General features: G+C 43.2%; 1 protein-coding gene across 5 annotated transcripts in view; it reads right to left on the bottom strand.

Annotated features, from left to right (window-relative positions):
* Positions 1 to 1,415: 1,415 nt before the first annotated feature.
* GLI3 (GLI family zinc finger 3) overlaps positions 1,416 to 19,902 on the bottom strand; it is a 206,573-nt gene continuing 188,086 nt past the window's right edge. For all 5 annotated transcript variants that reach the window (XM_030488466.1, XM_030488484.1, XM_030488502.1 and 2 more), the window contains 5 exons: positions 12,537 to 12,686; positions 11,760 to 11,924; positions 8,926 to 9,216; positions 5,379 to 5,706; positions 1,416 to 4,209 (listed from right to left, as the gene is read on the bottom strand). In XM_030488466.1, coding sequence (XP_030344326.1) covers positions 1,919 to 4,209; positions 5,379 to 5,706; positions 8,926 to 9,216; positions 11,760 to 11,924; positions 12,537 to 12,686 — 3,225 coding nt within the window. In that variant the 3' untranslated portion in view covers positions 1,416 to 1,918. The remainder of the gene's footprint in view (positions 4,210 to 5,378; positions 5,707 to 8,925; positions 9,217 to 11,759; positions 11,925 to 12,536; positions 12,687 to 19,902) is intronic.

Genomic DNA, 19,902 nt, shown 5'->3' with positions numbered 1-19,902 from the left:
CCTGGGCAAGGGGTAAGGGCTGGTACAAGCAGTAGGTCTCTACAGGGCTGCCTCTGGGCGAGGAGAGCACAAGGAGCAGCACTGCCACTTTGCAAACCAACTATTTGCCATGGTGAGCTGTGCCTCATTCCCTGTGCAGCCCAGCGACCGCTGCAGGAGGGCTGTGATAGCTGGACATGGGCAGGGAGGTCGGGAGGGGCAAAGAGCAGGATGGGGGAATATGCGTGCATGAGACGGAGGAAGGAAGAAATGCTTGCTAAAGATACGGAGAAAAGACAGGAGCTGGGTGATCATAAAAGCTGTAGGGTATTTACATTTGTCTCGCTTTCTGACATTCCAGCTCACAGTGCAAATCACTTGGTACGTGCTGTGATAAGCCCAAATACGGCCCCAGCACCAGATTCCTATGATGTTTTCCTACTGATTTACAGCTTCTTCCTGTAACAGCTGTTAATAGATCAATGTTATCTGACAGCTTCACTGAGGTTGTATTCCTACACATTTCCTCAAATGCCATGCCCCGAATCAGCTGGTATTTCACCTTTTTTTTCCAGTCAGAAGAATGCATGCTGTGGCCTCTAGTCTATAGAAATCACTTTCCGCTGTTTCTTTGCTATTTTTAATGCAGTTTAAATTTCCTGATTTTGTAAAGCCTGGATACAGCGGAAAAACATTTAAGATTATCAGCTTGCTTGCCATCACTTTGATTTATTTGGCTAGTTTGAGAACTGGGCCATTCTGTTTCTAGTTGTTTTACATGCCACGACCATCTAACTGTGTTACATCAATGGGCATTTACTTAGTTTAAAACACCCATCCATGAAGCTGTATGTGTTCAAAGGGATGTACAAGACAGTTCTGCTGGCAAAGGAATTGCTACTGTGAATAAAAAGCAGTGGCTCAGCAAATTACAGCCTCAACAATTTGCATTGAATTAAAAATCCCCAGTATGGAATACTGCAATTTTGTTATTTCATTGTATGAAATACTCCGTAAGACCCTGATCGTCTCTTCACAAATGTCATATGCAAGGAAGGGATTCTAGACTACCCAAATCACGCCCATAATTTTACTATCCAACCATTTAAAAAAGAAGACTGAAAACCAGAATACCAAACAGTGCAGAAGATGAGATTTGGACTAAGAATAGTTTTCTGGTCCTCTCCTTCCTCTGAAATGGATTAAACATGACACAGTCTCAGTATCATGATGCAGGGCAGTGACAGCTATCAGTGTGTGTGTTTACAAAACCCCTTAAACGTTTGCTAGGGATGAAAGGGATGATGGTTTTACATTTCCTATTTGCTTGAACCTCCTCATTTCTTGTACTCCATGACTCTGAAACTACAGCCTAGGTGTACCATGTCAGTGCATTTCTAAAGGGTTGTCCACCTCAGTGCGATCTATCCAGTGCATCCAGAGAGGATTTCATCACTGTATACTCACTTCACATTGTGCCTGGTTATTTTGTGCCTATATGTTTAGGGGGAAAAGTTGCAACAAGTTGTACAAGGTTTCTTTAGAGTAACAGAAAAATTGCAAGGTTATTTCATCAGACCTTTCTTAAAAAAAAAATCCCAAAACAAAACAAAAACATGCATTTCACACGTTTACATTGGTTTACAATTAAAAAAAGGCAAAAGGAAGCATACAGACATTCAAAAAGGGGGGGGGGGAGAGAGAGAAAAAAGGGGAGGGAGGAATGGGTGTAGCAATACTGATTCAAAACTGAAATGGAAGACAGTTTCTCCCTAGAACACTTTAGGGTTTTCAGAGTCCTTATTCCATAAAAGGAATATACTTGAAACACATCCCATTTAGGTGAGATGAGATTGCTAAAATACATACACAACTAAAAAATATGAGTCTTTTTCATCTGTTATCTCCTAAGGGTTTTTTTTTGTTTTGTTCTTTATGTCTATTGCATAACAGCAAGAAACTTGCTTTCTTCTGCAAGTGAGGTCAACAAAGAGCTCATGTCCCCAATAGCCATGTTGGTTGTGCTTACGGGCATAGCTGGGAATGTAAGAGACGCTCGGGGAGTGGTGAGGCGTGAGGAATTGCGGGAGAGATTCTGAATGATACTTGGGCTCAGGGCTCCTGAAATTAAGCTGACATGGTCCCCATCATCTATGATAGCATCGAAATCAATCTGCACACCCTCTAGACTGGTGCTGTCAATGCTGTCAACTGTGCTTGACACTTGGTTAGCCCCCGGGGAAAGAAGCTCGGATGAATTTGCAGTCGCAGTCCCCTGCAGCAGGCAGTTAGCTTCCGAACCAAAGAAAGAACTTGTTTTCATAGCTTGGTGGCTAAAGCCCGTGGTTTGGTCATATAACTGACCAGAGTAATTCTGCACGTTGGAGCAGAACTGCTGTGACTGACCTTGCATCTCCATCTTAATGGTGTTTACCCTGTAAGCCTGGTTGCCATCACTTACATGTCCTTGCTGTTGTGCCAGGTTGTTTCTCAACACGTTTTGCCGTCTAGTGCCACTGTAGTTGGCGCATGGCTGGTAACTTTTGGCCACCAACAAACCTGAAGGCTGGTTACCAATGGTGTGAGACACTGGTGGACAACTCTGCGGCCCTTGATACAGGCTGCTTTGTGAGGTAGGACTAACCTGCCCTAGCATCATTTGACCGGATTGATCAACTCCCTGGTAATGAACGCCATCTCCAACTGGTTGGTTTTGTAAATATTCCTGTTCCATCATATTCCTGTTCTGCATCCCATTTGCCATACTCGTGGCTTGATCGCTGGATACCATGGGATGGCCGAAATTTTGCTGGTTCCCACTCACTGGCATGTTGCTGCTTCTCAACTTCTGCCCTTGAACTGCCACGCCACAGGAATTGTCCATTGCCCCAGACATCATTGCTTGCCTTCCGATGCTTTCGCTGTAAGGCTTATTGGGCTGCACGCTGAAAGAATTACCAGCTCCGCTGCCAAGAACCATGTTTTGCTGTAAACCATAGGAGCTGGTGTTCTCCATCAGGTTCTGACAGCCATTCTGCTGGGCCATGTTGCTTCTCTCCAGGCTCTGCTGCTGAACCATCATATTGTTATATAGCCTGAAGGCCCGAGACTGCTGCACCGCTGAGCGCTGGCCACATTTCAGTTTCGAAGGAGATAAGTCAGAACTTCCTGAGCTTACTTCATTCCACTGAATGGGCAAGTCGCTCTTGTTTGCCTCAGAACCTGCCTGTTGACTGCTCAGTGGAGGGGCTTGGTCAAAGTTGCTGGGGTTGTTGTTTCCTAACACTGAGCTGTGATGCATTTTGTTGCCGTCTAGGACATTGTTCAACAAGTGGTCGTACATGCCCTGGTTCTGGGAATTCAGATACTGAACCACGTCATCTGGCAGGAGATCCTCATCATTTAGACTGCCACCCGCTTCCATCGTAGCAGCCTCCAGGGCAACGTTCTCGCTGATGCTCGGAGGACATGGGGAGCTGAAGCCGCGGAAGACGCCACCCTCAGAACGGGTATAGTTCTGAAGAACAAGGTTGCGCTTTTCCGTGGATGGAGGCAAAGCAGGAGGGTTAAAGCTATTAAGACTGTTGAAACGCTGGACTCTAGGGACAGAGAGGTTGTCGGAGGCCATTCTTACTGGATCACTGGCTCTTCTCGTCCCGTTTCCTAAAGCATCATGAGACAGAAAATGCCTCCTGCTGTAACCATTTGCCCCACCGTCACTACATCTTCGAGGGGCATTCACTGAAGGCAGTGGAGATACTCCAGACTCCCTGCAGTCACCCAAGAGTGCCATCCTTGTTTTGAGGCTCATCCTCTCCATGTTAGGCAGTGGAGTTGGTGGGGGTCCACCAGTAGCTGCTGCATATTTAGCTTTCAGCCTGTATTGCTGGGCCGGGGTGAGGCTGAGAAGACTTGGCAGGTCATCACACTGGCTCGCTTCACTGGAGCGCCGGGAGGCATCCGTCGAGATGGGGTCGTAAGAGTCTGCAACACTCACGTTCTGCGGTCTCCCCTCTGCCTGGGAGGCATCGCTGGACCTCCGGCTGGAGAAGCAAGGTGAGATTCCAGAGGACCTGCGGCTGCTCAGGTAAGCTGAACTGATTGTGCTAGTATTGCTGTCCCTCCTGTTCAGCATGTTCAACACAGTGATGTCCGTACTCGAAAGTTCGTTCCTGTTTGGCAGAATAGTCATGGACCCTCCTACACTGCAGCTGCTGTTCGTCTGGGTACCTGGAGGTAAAATTCGCAGTTAAACAAACGGGCATCACCCAGAAACTAGAACAGAAATCACCCAGTAAAGAAGTAAGGGGAGTACAGAGGAAAAGCCTGCATCATCACAGCAAATCACAGCAGTGCTCCTTCTTGAAAGAAGCAGGGATAAAAACTGTGTCCTTAGGTTAAAGGCTAATTCAGAGACTCAAGGGTAACATTTCAGTGTGAATCCCACATAATTTATAGGCCATAGCCACAAACTGTCATCAGCTGATATAGCACAGTGCAGCTATGCCGACTGATGTGCCAAAAGGACACATTCATAAAGGAGCTTTTTACAGGCAAAATATAACTGAACAGACATTTGCATAGGATGGCAAAATACACAAATTGGAGGCTATTCAAGGTAATTTTTAAGACCCCTTGAAATATTCTTGACATAACTCCTAACAACTGCAAAACATCTTTGCTGGTTTCCTTGTTTTGTTTGGTTTTTAGGTAAACAGAATACATTTCTTAATTTTGCATAGTTTCTTTCAATTGAACAGGCTTCAGAAAACCTGGGCTGTCACTGCTGGGTGGAGAGCAGAAATCAGTGGGCAACACAGAGGCAGCAGGGACATATATTATGGCAATGAGCAGCTCCTTGTACAAAACCAGCTATGGATCTTCAGAGTTCCATCTCGCCTCACTCTCATCTATGGTTATCTGCCCTCTGTAGCAGTAGTATCTGTACATACAATTACTTATATGTGTGGAAACAGTTTATTTGAAGGGCAGCCCGACACATCTATGCAACGGATGCCTTGCTAAGGCCTCAAATGGAGGAGTTCCATATAATAAACTGGCAGGTATTTATTTTATCTGCCTTGCCTCAGAACAAGACAGGATTATGATGATCTTGGGTCCAAACCTTTAACTGTAGGGAATATTTAAAACCTGATGCAGGGCTCCCTTGCCTTGCTGCCCCCTGTTCCGTAAAACATGGGTCTATTAGACTTCTCTCAGGGTGGGTAGTAGGACTTGTAATGAGGGGATGAACAGAAAGTCATCAATTTCTGAACTATTCTCACAGCTGCTGAGTTTCACAAGCTGCAACTACTCTATTTGAAGGGTTGCAAGATTGAGTGAGCAAGCAACGAATTTAAGGGCAAAAAGTGTTACCATTCCTGTTATGTGTTTCTCACCATTTCCTATGAGAGGCGGCAAGGTCGGGGCTTTGGAAGGTGGAACGGGGTTCAGTCTTGGAAGCATTCCATTAACTTGTTTCAACCTTTCTAATTTCACTTGCTCCATCCATTTGGTCCCTGTCATATTCCTCCTGGCCTGTAAGCCAAGTGCTGTGGTGGCTGTGGAAATGGTAGAGTCCATGATTGGGGTTTCATCGATGACACTGAGGTCTCCTACACTACCACCACCGGTCAGAGTAAGCTCGATCCCATTGTTGGAATAGTTGCTGATGGGGGACTGTTCGCTGCTGCATGTAGACTGACCACCAGGGCTTGGCTGAGATGTCTGTTGAAGTAAGAAACAAAAGCACGTGAGGATTAAGCAAACAACGCTAAGAAGAGCACTTGCAGCAAATGCAGGTATAACTGGAGCCAAAGAAAACCAAATGTAAAGTTTAGCATTAAATGGTAACAATGATCATTCAGAGTCTTTCTATGTAGTGATTTTAACTGTAGTGAATGCCATTGCAAAACTAAAGATTAAAATCCACTTTATTATCTTGCTGATACTATACATTATACCTACATGAGACATTTATTTCGGTTATTCCCTTAATTACTTCTATCACTTCATGTCATTTTTGTAATGGATACTCTACTTTGGGTATGCACTGTTCCCAGTTGAAGCTGCAGCTCAATAAATCAAATTAGAATTCAGTTACAGAGTTTAATTTACACTGCTAGGCTTGCAACAAGCAAACAAACAAGACTCCAACAATACTGGAATTTGGGTTTTTTTAATTGGACTTGTGGTTAAAGAATGTAAGTATTTTCCAAGCTTAAGGCTCATTGTTAGGAGCAGCGGTTGGCCTGAAATGCTGGTGTGTAATAAAACAGGGACAAAACACCAGAGCAAAACATACTGTATCATATTATGAGCATCTTGTGACAGTAGCAGCACTAGGGTCTAACTTACACCTAACTTATACCACCTCTGCCCCGAACGAAGGTGGTGATGATCTACTGAATCAAATCCTTCATTTCATTAGAATTTAAGACTTCAAATTTAAGAATTTAAGTACACAGTACAGGCTGCTAATCTACAGGAATATAATCCCGCTGCAATAGTTTATTCTTTCTTAATACTGTGTTCCCTGCTGCTCTAGCGGAATTCTGGCTGTGGGGAAACATGGACTCCATTTATTTTTCATAAAGTTCTCATAAAAGAATGGGAAAACTTCTCTGACAAACTGAAACACTCAGACAGACAGACCGGCAGACAAAACAGACAGCAAGACGGACAGAAGTCTATTGATGTAATATGTCACTGTAGGTTGTATCAGTGTGATCACAGATCAGTGAGGCATGCAGTATCATTTTGCTCCCAAGAACAGTTTCACCTAAGTATGACAAGTTTGGGGTTTCTCCTGTGTGTTTTAAATTATTTTTTTTAATATTTTTACATATTATTTTCTGTGATTTTTATGCACATTTTACTGACAAATGGTAGCTAGGATTTCTGAGGGAGCAGTGGCGGCATTTGCTTTTAACATCACTGAATGAAGACACAGATTCCTAGGACTATTGTAGCTTCATATGCCCCTGAGGAGTCCATTAAAACGCAGTAACTATTTTATCATTTCTAACTTGAACGATGATACTTAGAATGAGGCCACACTGAGCAAGTCCATTTCCAAATCCTGGCCATGGCAAATTTGGTGACAAGAATAGAAGTAACAGTTATTAAATGGAAGAGCATTTGTGCTTCTGGACAATAGTTCCACACCATATGTTAGAAGAGCAATAAAGGTCAGAAGCCTGTTCTTGTAGCCACATGTCAAGATCACAGTGAGGTAGGTTACAGAAATAAGAACTGCATTATGGAGAACATACATTTCTAGATGTGCAATACAGAAAAAAATGGATGTTTCATCTAAAGGGGAAGGTACACAGACATTTCTGAAGCCACTTCACCAATATAAGCCAGATTTTTCACATGTCCAGTGTTGCAAAATGCTCACAGCACATTACAATTGGGAATGTGTTTGATGGATTGCACATTACTAAATAAAGGAATGACTGGACAACAGGCAGAAGGCTAAAACAAAGACATAAATAATGTTGCAATAGGAAAAACGGCAGAAAAGTTAAAACGCCCTCACCTTATTACCCACTGTCCTTAGGAAGTTAGAACAAGACATTTAAGAGCATTAGACAGAAAAGACATTGGATTAGTTGGAAAACAGAAAATATATCTTAATTCATACAAGCAATGAAAAGCAGGAAATACAGAATTGTTTTCAAAAGATATATTTCAGTGAGAAATATTTAATACTATGTAGCAATCAGCATTAATACCCCTCTCCTGTTAAAACTGCCTATGCTCAATATGCCTCAATATCGCTACAGATTTACCTAGCTAGGCAAGAGGGGAATGGGTTTTGTTCCTTTGTAACCCAAGGTAGTTATCACCAAAGACAGCAGGAGATCTCCTTTACACTTCAGCAGGAGTTAACAACTCTGGGCCCCTGGAATTTTCTGAATTCAGGATTAAAACTCCACAATTTGGGATAAGCCTCAGGCACAATATAGCAGTAACTCATATTTCAATGAGTAATTGCTTTGAATTGTGGCATGATTAACAAAATGAGCAGAATTTGGAGTGCTCATATTTGTAGTCCCCAAGGGTTGGGTCCAGATGAATCGCAGACCCAGACATGGAAGAAGATGGAGTAACTGCCTTTGCTAGTTTCAATCCTTGTGGAGAGGATGGATGGCAGATGAAATGCAGGCAAATGAAAGAAGAACTTTAAGATAAGATGTCAAAAAATGGAGTAAGGTCCTTTCAACATACAAGGCTTTACTGTTTTAACGCAGTATGGTAAGGTAAACCAAGAAAAAGACCTGCAGAGACTCTTAATTCAACTCAAATTAGTTAAATTGGAATTAGAGAACTTGGTCAAGTTAAACTAAGTATCAGATGAACATCACACTAGAGATCGAATGTTATCTAAAGATCTCCTGCTGTTTAAGAAAGTCAATTTATCCTGCCTCAGTTTGATCCATGATCCAACAATGTCAAGGCCCCAAAATCCGGTTATTTCCCCAGGTTCTTTAAAAATTATCATCATCAAAATCATCATTTTAATCTTTCAGACGTGGGTTTGGTTTTTTTTGCATTCTAGCTTTGAGCCTGCAGGATTCACATTCTCCAACTTTTTTCTGTAAACAGGAGAATAGGAAAAAAAAGCACCTCTTTTAAAAATGAAAACTGCTTTTCTCATAATATAGTGATCCCCAAAGATGGAGCTTTAAGAGAAACAACTGTTGTGAGAGTTGCCAACGCTGCACTTACTGCACATGGCACGGACTAGATGTCATCTTTTTATTTGCTATTTATTAGGCTTAAAAAAACCCAAACATTTTGCAACTTTAACAAAAAAGAAAACCTCACAAAACCAAACCTTGTGGGCTAGAGTTTACGGGCTTGAGCATTTCATAAAGAGATTATCCACTGGTTGCAAGAAGAAAAAGGACAAAGGGAACGGCACGGTGTATTGCATACCATTGGTTTTTCTGACTTGACCGCTTTCACTTGGAGGCATTCTTCACGCTTTGAGGTAGTGTTGCTGAGGTCCTTCTGCTCACCAATTGCACCCTGAGTCTGATGGCCTGGTGACCGGGTCTGGGAGTGGCTGCCTGGGTCTCTCGGTGGCGGAGGCCTTGGGTGGATATCTCCCCGCTGCTTCTTGGTGACATGTGCCTCCGGGCCATGCACGGTCTTTACGTGTTTGCGGAGAGAACTGGGGTCTGTGTAGCGCTTTGTGCAGCCCGGTATCTTGCAAACATATGGTTTCTGCCAAGACAGGAAAAACACTTAAATTAGATTTAATTCCATGTGGGACTCCTGAAGAGCTCCTTGGAGCACAGCTGGTGTTACAGTTATACACTTTCACAGCGAATTTGTTATCTGATTTATGGTCTCTACGGTGACTGAATCATAGAATGGTTTGGGTTAGAAGGGACCTTGAAGATCATCCAGTTCCAACACCTTGGGAGAGGGACACCTTCCACTAGAGCAGGTTGCTCCAAGCCCCTGTGTCCAAGCTGGCCTTGAACACTGCCAGGGATGGGGCAGCCACAGCTTCTCTGGGCACCCTCACAGTGAAGAATTTCTTTCTTGTATCTAATCTATACCTACCCTCTTTCAGTTTAAAGCCTTGTCCTATCAAGTTGTGTCTGCACCTAGTCAAACCTATTCATTCCTTTTGGTTTTGAAGGTACCCATTAATGCTGCGTATTTTACAGAGGGCAGTGCCTCTCATGATATGAACTGGCACAGCTTTCACTTAGAAGAGTCACAGAAGAGTCAACAGAGCTATGGCAATTTATGAAGACTGGCCTTATTTCTATCCTGTCCCTTGCTCTCAGCAGTCTGATACCCTGCTTCGAGCACACCCAGTACTATACTTCTTGACATTCAGACGCAAACAAACTGCTTCAAAACATGTTGGGACATTTGTTCAAGCAGGATTACCTGAGGAAGCATTTTTCCTCCTGGCTCCTTCAGATCACCAATATATTGTCAAAGCACAGGATACAGTCCATAAGGATTTCCACATTGCAGCAATACATGTACTAGTACTATTACTTGCATAGCTGATCACTTGAAAAAGAAACAAACCCTGCTTCCTGTACATTTCTCTAGTTCACTAATCAATGTAGAATAAAGTAAATTTACTGTCTTATAATTTAACAAAGACTTTGTTCTTGTATTATGAGAACATTAGAAAAAAGAGTTGAGCCCTTCCTAAACATTTTAATTGCCTCAGGAAACAAAGTGTCATTTATTCACTTTTATTACTGATCTTTTTCCCACATAACTACTATTTTAAAGTCTTATTTATTCTAGCTCTCAAGAAGATAAAAGAGACCCTCGTGGAGTTCCTCAAAAGGGTTCTCTGTGTAAGCACACATGGCACCGTGGAGCCTTCGACAAATGTAGCTTCGTCATGGCTATTTAAGGCCTGAGCCTGCCTCCACTGACATCAAACTCCTACTGACTTAAAAAGGAGCAAAAATGTTGATCATGAGGAATTTAAAGTTGATGCTGAGCTACTGAGGCAGGTTTTCTCAAGATGCTATGGAAGTAGGAGTCACTTAGCTCTCTCCTACATGTGTAAGGCACATCTGCACCAAGATATGTCAGCTGCTTTTAAATCTGTCTATAGGTTGCCTACTTACAACCAAAATGGCACTGTGAGGAAGTGCTGAACTGGGTCTGCACGTTCCACAGTATTCATGACACTCCATCGTTGCCTAAGAATATCAGCCTGTTTCATTGTGAAGTAATGGTGTAGGAGATTTCTCAGTTGCCCCTGCTGCTGCACGTACCAGAAATGACGTGCAGCAGGAAAGTTTTCTTGGTGACTTACTGTTAAATGTGAAATCCTGATTTTAAAACACAAGCAGTACGGGTCACGTCTTTAAGTTTGAGAGGATCTTGCTCATCAGCTAGGCAACAAACAGAGTGGTTAAGATAGTGAGTGAAAAAAAGCTTAGTCAGCTATTGGCCAGACTCGGTGAACTTCCTTCTACCTTGGTGACAATCCATAGAATTGCTGCTGGGCTTCAGTGCAGTTGTTATTTGGGCTGCTGAGAGCACACCCTACAGGGACGGGGTGGACTCACAGATGTGCAATGCTCTGCTTCTCTTGTGACTCAAGAGATGCTGCAGGGACCATGGCAGGGGGTCGGAACTTCATAGGAGGGGGCAGCAGTACCAGGAAAGACACAGTAATAAAGAGTTGTTACACAGAGAGTGTGGGAGATGGCTGTGACTGCCACAGCTGGATTGCTTGAGAAAAGTTCAAATTCCCTTCACTGCATCCCTACTCTGTGAGGTCTGTTCAGGATAGAAAGAAAGACTGAAATAGCCCAGAGAAGATGCAAGAAGCATAACTTATAACTTAACAGGGTAACCCAGATTGTCAAAACGCTGAAGACTTCTCTCTAGCTGTCTGCAGCAGCCAAGAAGGGTGCTGGAAGAAGCTGCAAGAGCTGCCAGTGTCTCCACTGACCAGGGCAAGGGGACATGCTCCGGGCAAGCCCTCGGTACCAGAGGGAAAAATGATCCCAGCTGTTCAGGGAAACCAGGATCTGTCCTTGCTTAACACATTAGATCCTTCATTCCAACCTCTCATGCTTAGTAAAATGACCTACAGCCCCTCCAGGTCCACGGGACACAGGAATGACTGTGCTGGCAAAAGCCATCCAGAACTATATCCTTTCAGGTTGCTGAGGGTTTCTGTGCCTGTCTATAACAAATTCCTGTGACCACACTGTAAGTCTGTTTGACACCAATTGTTTTTTATTGTTTTTGAAGCTGTGCTTGCTTACCTCATTGGAATGAGTCCTGTTTTGGTGCTTGGCCCTGTCGGACGCGTTGGAGAAAGCTTTGTTGCAGCCTTCATGTTCACACACATATGGTTTCTCCCCAGTGTGAGATCTCAAGTGCGTTTTCAAGTTTTCTAGTCTGGAGTAGGCCTTTGTACAACCTTCAAACTGCAGACAAGAAGTAAGCCTGGATTAAGTTTCATCTCTGGACATGTATGAAACAGTAAAAGCTGACCTACAATAGTTTATGAATTTTCCAAGCCTTCATAACCTTGCCCAGTGTAATTCTGGTTTGATTTGTTGGATTTTAATTTTGCCCAGGCAAACCCCATCCCAGCTCAAGTTAAAATGCTTCCAGCGTTATATAAATCTGCTGTAACAGGAGAGCACAGTATTCACGCGCTTCTATCTAAGACAGAAATCCATTGCAAACTCATTAGGACACTGGTGGTCAGCAAAAATGCCCAGCTCTGTGAGAGAAAGTGCTTCTCAATAATTAAGCAAATTGTGCCCTGTGTAATAATGCCTTCTAGGGCTTCTCTGCACCTTAAACTTGAGGAGGTGGGCCAAATTATCCAGTGAAACCCATCTCCTAAAGCTCCTGTCATCTGGCTGAGCTGGATAATGAAGCAGACACGGAAGTTTTCTAGCAAACTAAATAACTTCTCTAACAAATGTCCAATGGACAAGGGGTCAGGGAGTGCAGCATCTGTGCTGCTCTTTTCCCTGCACAGCCCCAGCTCCCCCATCCAAGCCAGGAGCTCAGCCCTCTTTACTCACAGTGCATTTGTGTGGCTTTTCCCCTGTATGTCTCCTCATGTGGACCACCAGCATATACTGGGCTTTGAATGGTTTCTGCTCCCGGGAACAGTCCAGCCATCGGCACACAAACTCTTTCTTCTCACCGTGGATATGGTCATTATTTATGTGCTGTTTGGGTAGAAGAGAGATTACGGCTTAACAGAAATGTAACATCATCACCAGCTTTACTGTAACTTTGCAGAGGAACACCACCAGAGGCTCAGGTGTGAACTGGGATCCTGTGGTACTGAAAGAGCAAGACTGTCTGTGCTCCAAAGTGATCACTGGGTTTAAATTATAGATCTCACTGAAAGTCCACTAAGGCCCATGAATTTGTGTTTACTGATGTCAACAAGCTTTGGATCAGGCCTCAGGGACACAGGCTGTCAAACGGAGCAAACTTCACGCACAGCATCATTCACATGATTCACATTGAGTAATTTGGATCAGCAAAGCCTTACTTAAGTGCAACTCAACACAAATGAAATCAGGTCTTTAAAAACACATCCTCCAACCTGAAAAATCAACAAAACTGCTAAACCAAGTTTCTACCAAACCTTTTAGCTCATTCCCTGCTACCCGTATTTTCTTTCAGTGACTGTATGGGGTTAGAGTACATGTTTAGAAGGTGGAAGTGAGGACAAGCAGCCTAGGAAGAATACAGGGACACTGTCCGGGAAGCTAAGGACCAGGTCAGGAAAGCTAAGGCCCAGTTATAATTGAGTCTGGTCAGGGATGTCAGAGATAACAGGCAACGCTTCTATAGGTATGTAGCAAACAGAAGACAGACTAGGGATAATGTGGGCCCTCTCCGGAAGGAAACGGGAGAACTGGCAACCCTGGATTTGGATAAAGCTGAGGTTCTCAATGACTTTTTAGCCTCAGATTTCACGGGCAAGTGCTCTGACCACACCGCCTGCCTTGGAAGGCAGATGCAGGGACTGTGAGAATGAAGACCTTAGGCCCACTGTAGGAGAGGATCAGGTTTGAAGAATAGCATAGACTTCCCCATTGCTGTACTTCCCACCACAGCTTGCTAGCTGTGCCACTAGATGGCTGCATTTATCAGCAAATGCGATTATTTCCATTAAGATACTAGACAAAATCCTTCCAGAGTTTGTGTTCGATCACAGCACAGGGATGAAATCTGTATCTACTCCATAAGTAGCTCCCAGAAGAAGCCAGCCATGCAGCAACTCAGTAGTTTATACTGGAACACAAAAGATAATCCCCATCTTTTCTCAAGTCCTGAAAACAATCAGAAAACCAAATAAAATCACTTATGTTCAGCATTCTGCGGCATCGCCATGGCAAACAGATGTGCAGTGCCTATAAAAGATGACTGCTCTTTTTCTCTTTCTGAAACTTTATTGCCATTTCTTAAAAGTGGTGATGGGGCACAGAGCGCATGAACAGAGCAGATGTGCTGGACAACGTACAACATGTAATCTCTTGCCCATTTGTACTACACATGCCTGTACCAGAAATGTAGATGCCCTGTGCTCTAATGGCATCAGAAAAGTACAATGAGATCAATGTGCACTCTTCTTTCCTGAAAGAAAAAGAAGTAATGGGACAAAACTCAATGCATTTGAGTAATTCTTGGTCAAATCCTTGTGCAAACATTACAGACTGTGAGTTATTTGGTTAAACCTCCACAGCCACGAAGGAAATGACAATTAAGTGTGTGACACGGGCGTTCCATTTGATACAAAAACTTCAGGGCTGGTTCCATCAGCTCACAACAGAACCTCCCTTTGCCTCCTGCTGTGTGGGCACTCAGGCACCATGGATGCTCTTCCAGAGAATTTCTCCATAGGATGCTTTTTCCCTTTGTCCCTGCAAATGAGCTTGCTCCTGCCCTCCAGACCTCTAGCCTTTATCAGCATGAGCATCCTCTAAAACTGGCCTTTCTCATGGGCGTAAAACTCTCTTCCTCACTCCCTCCCCAGCCCAGGCTCCCTGCAGTGGCTGACAAAGCCTGCCCAGGATGGTGACTTATCATTCTCCTCTCTCCATCACTCCTCTGGCTCACCTGTCAAGCATCTTGTGATCACCCTCAGGTCACTGCACAACTGCATCCCTCCATACTCATGTGCCCTGCACTCTCATCCTGTCACTCCTTTCCTACTCCCTCTGCTCTTCCTACAATCAAAGCCCTCTCTGTGCCATCTTCCCTCATTGCTCTGACGTTCCAAGTGGCCTCTCAGAGCTCACTTGCAAAGCCATCTCATTCTCAGTCAACTGTGAGTATCCTCAACCTTCAGGTAAAGGCTAGAAGAAACAAGCCCATGACACCATCTGCTAATCTGGGTAATTTCTTAAGCGCTCAAGTGAGCTGCTCAGTTGGTTTTCATAGAGGGGTGATATTTTAGCAGATCTATAAATGTGCCCAAATACTGGAAGGCTGCTCTGGAAGAAGACACTTGCTAGACATTAAATCAGCACAAATAAGAAGCCAACAGCAGAAACCAGTGCTCTCAGGCAAGGAGATCACAGCATTTCTAATCCCGACCACACAGGGCCAGATTCAAACACCCTCTGCTGCTCAAGCTACGACTTGAAAACTGATCAGTCATCTGCTATGGACACAGAGGCAGAACTACACCAATATGAAACAGGAACTAAATCTACACTGGGATTTCTTTATCATTATCAAAATGATAGAACAGCGTGCAGTATTTACAACACGTTTAAAGGAAGAGGGAGGTCTCACTGTGCAAACAACGGCAATTAGAGAAGTTCAGAAGTTTGTGAACTCTGGCATTCAGGTTCTTTGACTCAGATAATTACCTTTGGATTTTGCACGGTGTTTTTGGCTCCCTGGTCTCTATTATGAGAGGGAATGAATAGTTCTGAGCTTGTAAAACAAAGAACAGTCAGGAATAAGAGTATTATGCAAAGCAGAAGCTTTGGTACAGTACAATAAGGATTTATAGGGTTTCAATTTATAATCTGTTTGTAACCTTATTACACCCATGAAATGTCACATTCCAGGGACTAGATCAGAAGGATTTTTTTTTCCTGGTGAAATTGAATTTTGATGCAGTTTCAGGGTGTGAAAAGGCAAACCTGCAAGTTTTACTTACATTGGTAATCCTTATTACAGTAAATAGGCGCATGAAAGCCAATGATATTACTCCCCAGTGTCAGGTTTGCTAACATAAGGCTCTGAAGCACCAGCTCTGTATTATTAAGAATTTCTGATCTGAAAAAAAGCCTCCATTAAAAGCTGGAATTCTACTAGCTATCTCCCATTGCACACAGCTCCAAAAAGCTGCTAAATAGGGGTCATTTGCAGAATACCAGTCACTTCCATGCCACTTCAATGCTTATTACCAAACCTCAGTCTGTCCTGGCTCATTTTCTTTTCTTTAAAAATGTTGCTATTATCATTCAGCTCCAAAATATCCTGAAATGAACAGAGGGAGCTGACCTAAATACTGATTTTGGTCTCAGAATGTTCTGACTTTCAAGGAGGAAGCTCTGCAATGGATTTCAATTCCAGAGAACAAATAAAAGCCACCAAATTCATTGAAATCAAGGCTGAAGTTGGCCTGTCATCTCTACTGGAGAAGCTCAAAAACCAGAGGTAACGAGTACAAACTGCAGCTTCCTGGAAGCATAAATGCTTACATGGTAAGAAATACTACTAATACACTAAATTACAATGGTTAATAAATACTATTAAAGAAGGGAACATCTTAAATCCTACATGTTCTCATATAATCAATGCACATCATACATGCTACTCCAAATTGCAGCACATGATGCGAGGTTACATTGGAGGTAGGATCTGCAATCATCTTAGTATTCCATTTCCCTCCTTCATGAGTTTTTAAGCAAGGACTATCTAAGCATATCCTAGCTGACCGCTTGGTACCCATTAGCTATTCAATACATAACCAAAGGCCAAATGTGCTCCCACAGTAGTCAAACAGCAGGAACAAAGCCTCTTCATACCAATGGAATGAATTAGGAACAACAAAAAAAGAATGACTGTCACCTGCAACCGAAATTGCATCTACAAGCAAAGTGTTATTCAGTGGATAAAGCAGAAAACATCAGGAAAATCTCCTGATCCTGCTTTCTAGACACACTATCCCTAGCGTATACTAAGAGAAAACTGGGAAGAGACATGCTGTATTGGTATAATGTGATAAGTTAGTGGCACAGCAGAATGTATATCACCATTGCCAAAAATGAGTTTAATTTCTATTATACAATGATAATTCCAGACTTCTATCTTCTCACGGTTATTTCCCTGTATTTTATGGATTTAAAAAGGAGATGCTAAATAACTTCTCACTAAATCTCACTACTGACACGAAGCAAAAGCAGCCTTTAAGCCATCTTGTAGTACAAATCTCCTCCTGGACTGTACTGCCACAGGAAGTCCCTCAAACCAGCAGAGCCACAGCATTTGCTGCATAGGAGAGGAAGCACGAACTGCAAAGAGGCACCGCAATGAACGGCTGCTAAACACAGCTCATCTCCCAGCTGCACGAGGGAGTCACAGAGCCCGCGGGCTGCAGAGAGGAAACATGCAGAGATTGTGTCTGGCAGTAACAGACTGGATAGCTCTGAGGCTGGTCTGGGAAGGGATTAGCTGTCCCTGACCTGTAAGTCCTGCACGGAACACTCTTATTTATGTGTTTTGCACAGGGGATGTACATTTGTTCTTAAGCCCACATTCAGTTAGAAATAGAAGGAGGGTTCTTGGTCATCAGGCCCATCCCTTGCTGTGGCAAGCCTCGTTACACATAATCCCAGTCATGAATGGAGCAAGCTTCATCTTCTAAGTACATTGGTGATCTGCTCCCAGTGGAAGGCTCTTCTAGGAACTCACTCCTCTGCTGGTTAGCAACTAATTTCTAGCTTCGATTTATTCACAGCCAATTTATATTCATTTGTTCTTCTGCCAACAATATCCTTTTGCTTAAACAGCTCTGCTTCCCTGCACAGTGTTTATTTTTCTCCCTCCCCAGCTAACTGACATACATCACTCTACTCTCTGCCTTCATTTGCTGGATTAAACAAACTGGTTTGTTCTGGTCTTCTCTAGGATGACCAAGTCCTCATTCACCCTCTTACCTTGCTTTAACTTGACACGTGGAAGTCCCTATGTCCTGCCTGTCAGTGGCAGGACAGTGGTCCTCTCAGCCCTCCTCTTCATATAGTCTAGTACGACCTCAACCTTCTCAACCAGAATAGTGTGAAGTACACTAGAGCTCACCAGGCTTGGCTTAACAGAATTCAGACTTAAGCTTAGGTGTAAGTACAGATCTCTCCTTCACTTTAGACTTGAGACCACTACCAAAGCATCTCTCAATACCTCATAGCTTGTGAATGTACTCCTCCTAACAACAAACCCTGGTAAATAGTATCTACTACTACAGCCACAGTAGAGATAGAGACTAAAGGCCCCAGAAAGCTAAAGCCCACATGCACAGCAGTATTTACGTCTTCAATTCCCACTAAAAGTAGTCACTTGTACATGAGTGGTGTGCATACTTTGAGGTTCTTGACCCACACAGCTTCCTGAGATATGAGTGATTGTAAAAACAGTATCAGCATTCAGAGAAGTGAGAGGGCAGCACTTAAGCAAGTACCCGTGTTTGCCTGCTCCCCAGGGATGCAATCCACTGGCTTGTCACTGCTCCTCGCTCACTACCATTTTAGGTAGTCAGGCAACTAAGAGATGACATCAGGCAGGCCTCCCTACCACCTCATTAACATCTCGATAAAGATTAACTCCATGATCCACAGCAAGATGGACAGACAAAAGAAGTCAGGATATAAAGGAGGTCCTGGTGAGGCAGGAAATAACCTGCAACAATAGAAATCCCGTTGTGAGGAGGAAAAAAAGCCCTGCATGTCTGTGGAGTGAAACCCCCAGCAGGCTTTTCGGACACATTCCAATCGCTGCAATCGAGTCTCTCTCTAACCTTCTGTGACTCTCTGTTAGAACAATGCATGCATTTTAATTTCCTCTTATCTGCTGGAAAATAGGTATGGATCCCTTCTGATTCCTTTCTGCAGAAAAAGATCATTTGCAGGCACAACCAGGCTAAACAACCACAAGAGACTAGTGTCTCCTCCCTGCTGCACAAGTCAAGAGTATGCTTTTGACCTCGTGTCCTTAGGGTGGCATAAGTACTTAAGCCATTTTTAGTTCCTGAGACGGAAGAAGCCCTTAAGCTGCTTTAAACCTTTATGGTACCATAAATGCTTAAGCTGGTTGCAGTTCCTAAACCAAGTCGAAGCTATACATAAGAACTCTGCACTGCTGCATAGGCACATGCCTGTGGAGAAGCTCAGATAACTATCTCCACTCCTGCTCCCTTGCCTTTGGATGCATTTACTGTTACTCATTAGAGTTCTTGCGGCTGTCTTGCATACTTTAGGGAAGATTTAAGAAATGCTGTTGTGACAGATCTCTGTTAACGCTGATTAGCCACATGATAATCCATACAATCCACTGATCTGTCCCAAAGCAGGTCAGCACCTCGACAGCCTTGACACCTTTGCTGAAAAGGAATACCCGCAGCTAAAATCAGCTGGATCTTAAAACCTAACCATTCTATGATTCTATGAAAAGCACTGCATGGCAATTTCCTCTGTGTATAATGAATGCACTAAATTCTCTGCCTGCACACTGCACTCCTCACCTCACAGTGTCTGATCTTGTCATTCATTCGCAATACTTTAATTTCTAAAGTTTGCCACTATTAGCAAATGAAGACCCCAACTGCCCCCACATCTGGTCATGACTGTAAACCTAAATGAGACTAGTGGCATACCACATTTCACTAATCAGATATTTTGGGGTTACCTAGATGATCTTAAGGTCCTTTCCAATCATAACCATTCTATGATTCTATGATATGATTCTGTACATGTGAAAGAGAGGAGTGTGACCTTTTTAATTAATAAACTATGTACTGCAAATGCTTGTAACTCTGGTGTGACTAAAGAGGTTTTACTCATTAAAAGAAGTCAAATCACTAAATAAAGTTTCACTCAAAAAGATTGTTATTTCAAAAAGGAGTGAATTATGTGGAAAATAGGAAATATAACTTACATTATTTTACAAACTTAACATATGAACTCTGTGTCCATGGCTGTTAATTGTAAGGGGAAAAAAAAAAAATAGATCCCAGTTAGCACCCCAGCTGAATTCATGCTTGAAGCTCATTTGTTACTGTGCTATTCTGGATTCCCATCTCTGTCTCTTGAGAACTGGCAAGAGTCGTCAATGAAGAAAGGGAGGCATCGAAATTAGAAGTCCAAGTCAACTGAAAAATAATGATGATTTGTAACTCAAGACAGCCCACAGAACTAG

Source organism: Strigops habroptila, chromosome 1 (assembly GCF_004027225.2).
Source record: "Strigops habroptila isolate Jane chromosome 1, bStrHab1.2.pri, whole genome shotgun sequence".
In the NCBI taxonomy this organism is placed as follows: Eukaryota; Metazoa; Chordata; class Aves; order Psittaciformes; family Psittacidae; genus Strigops; species Strigops habroptila.
This window is presented reverse-complemented; position numbering and strand designations above follow the sequence as displayed.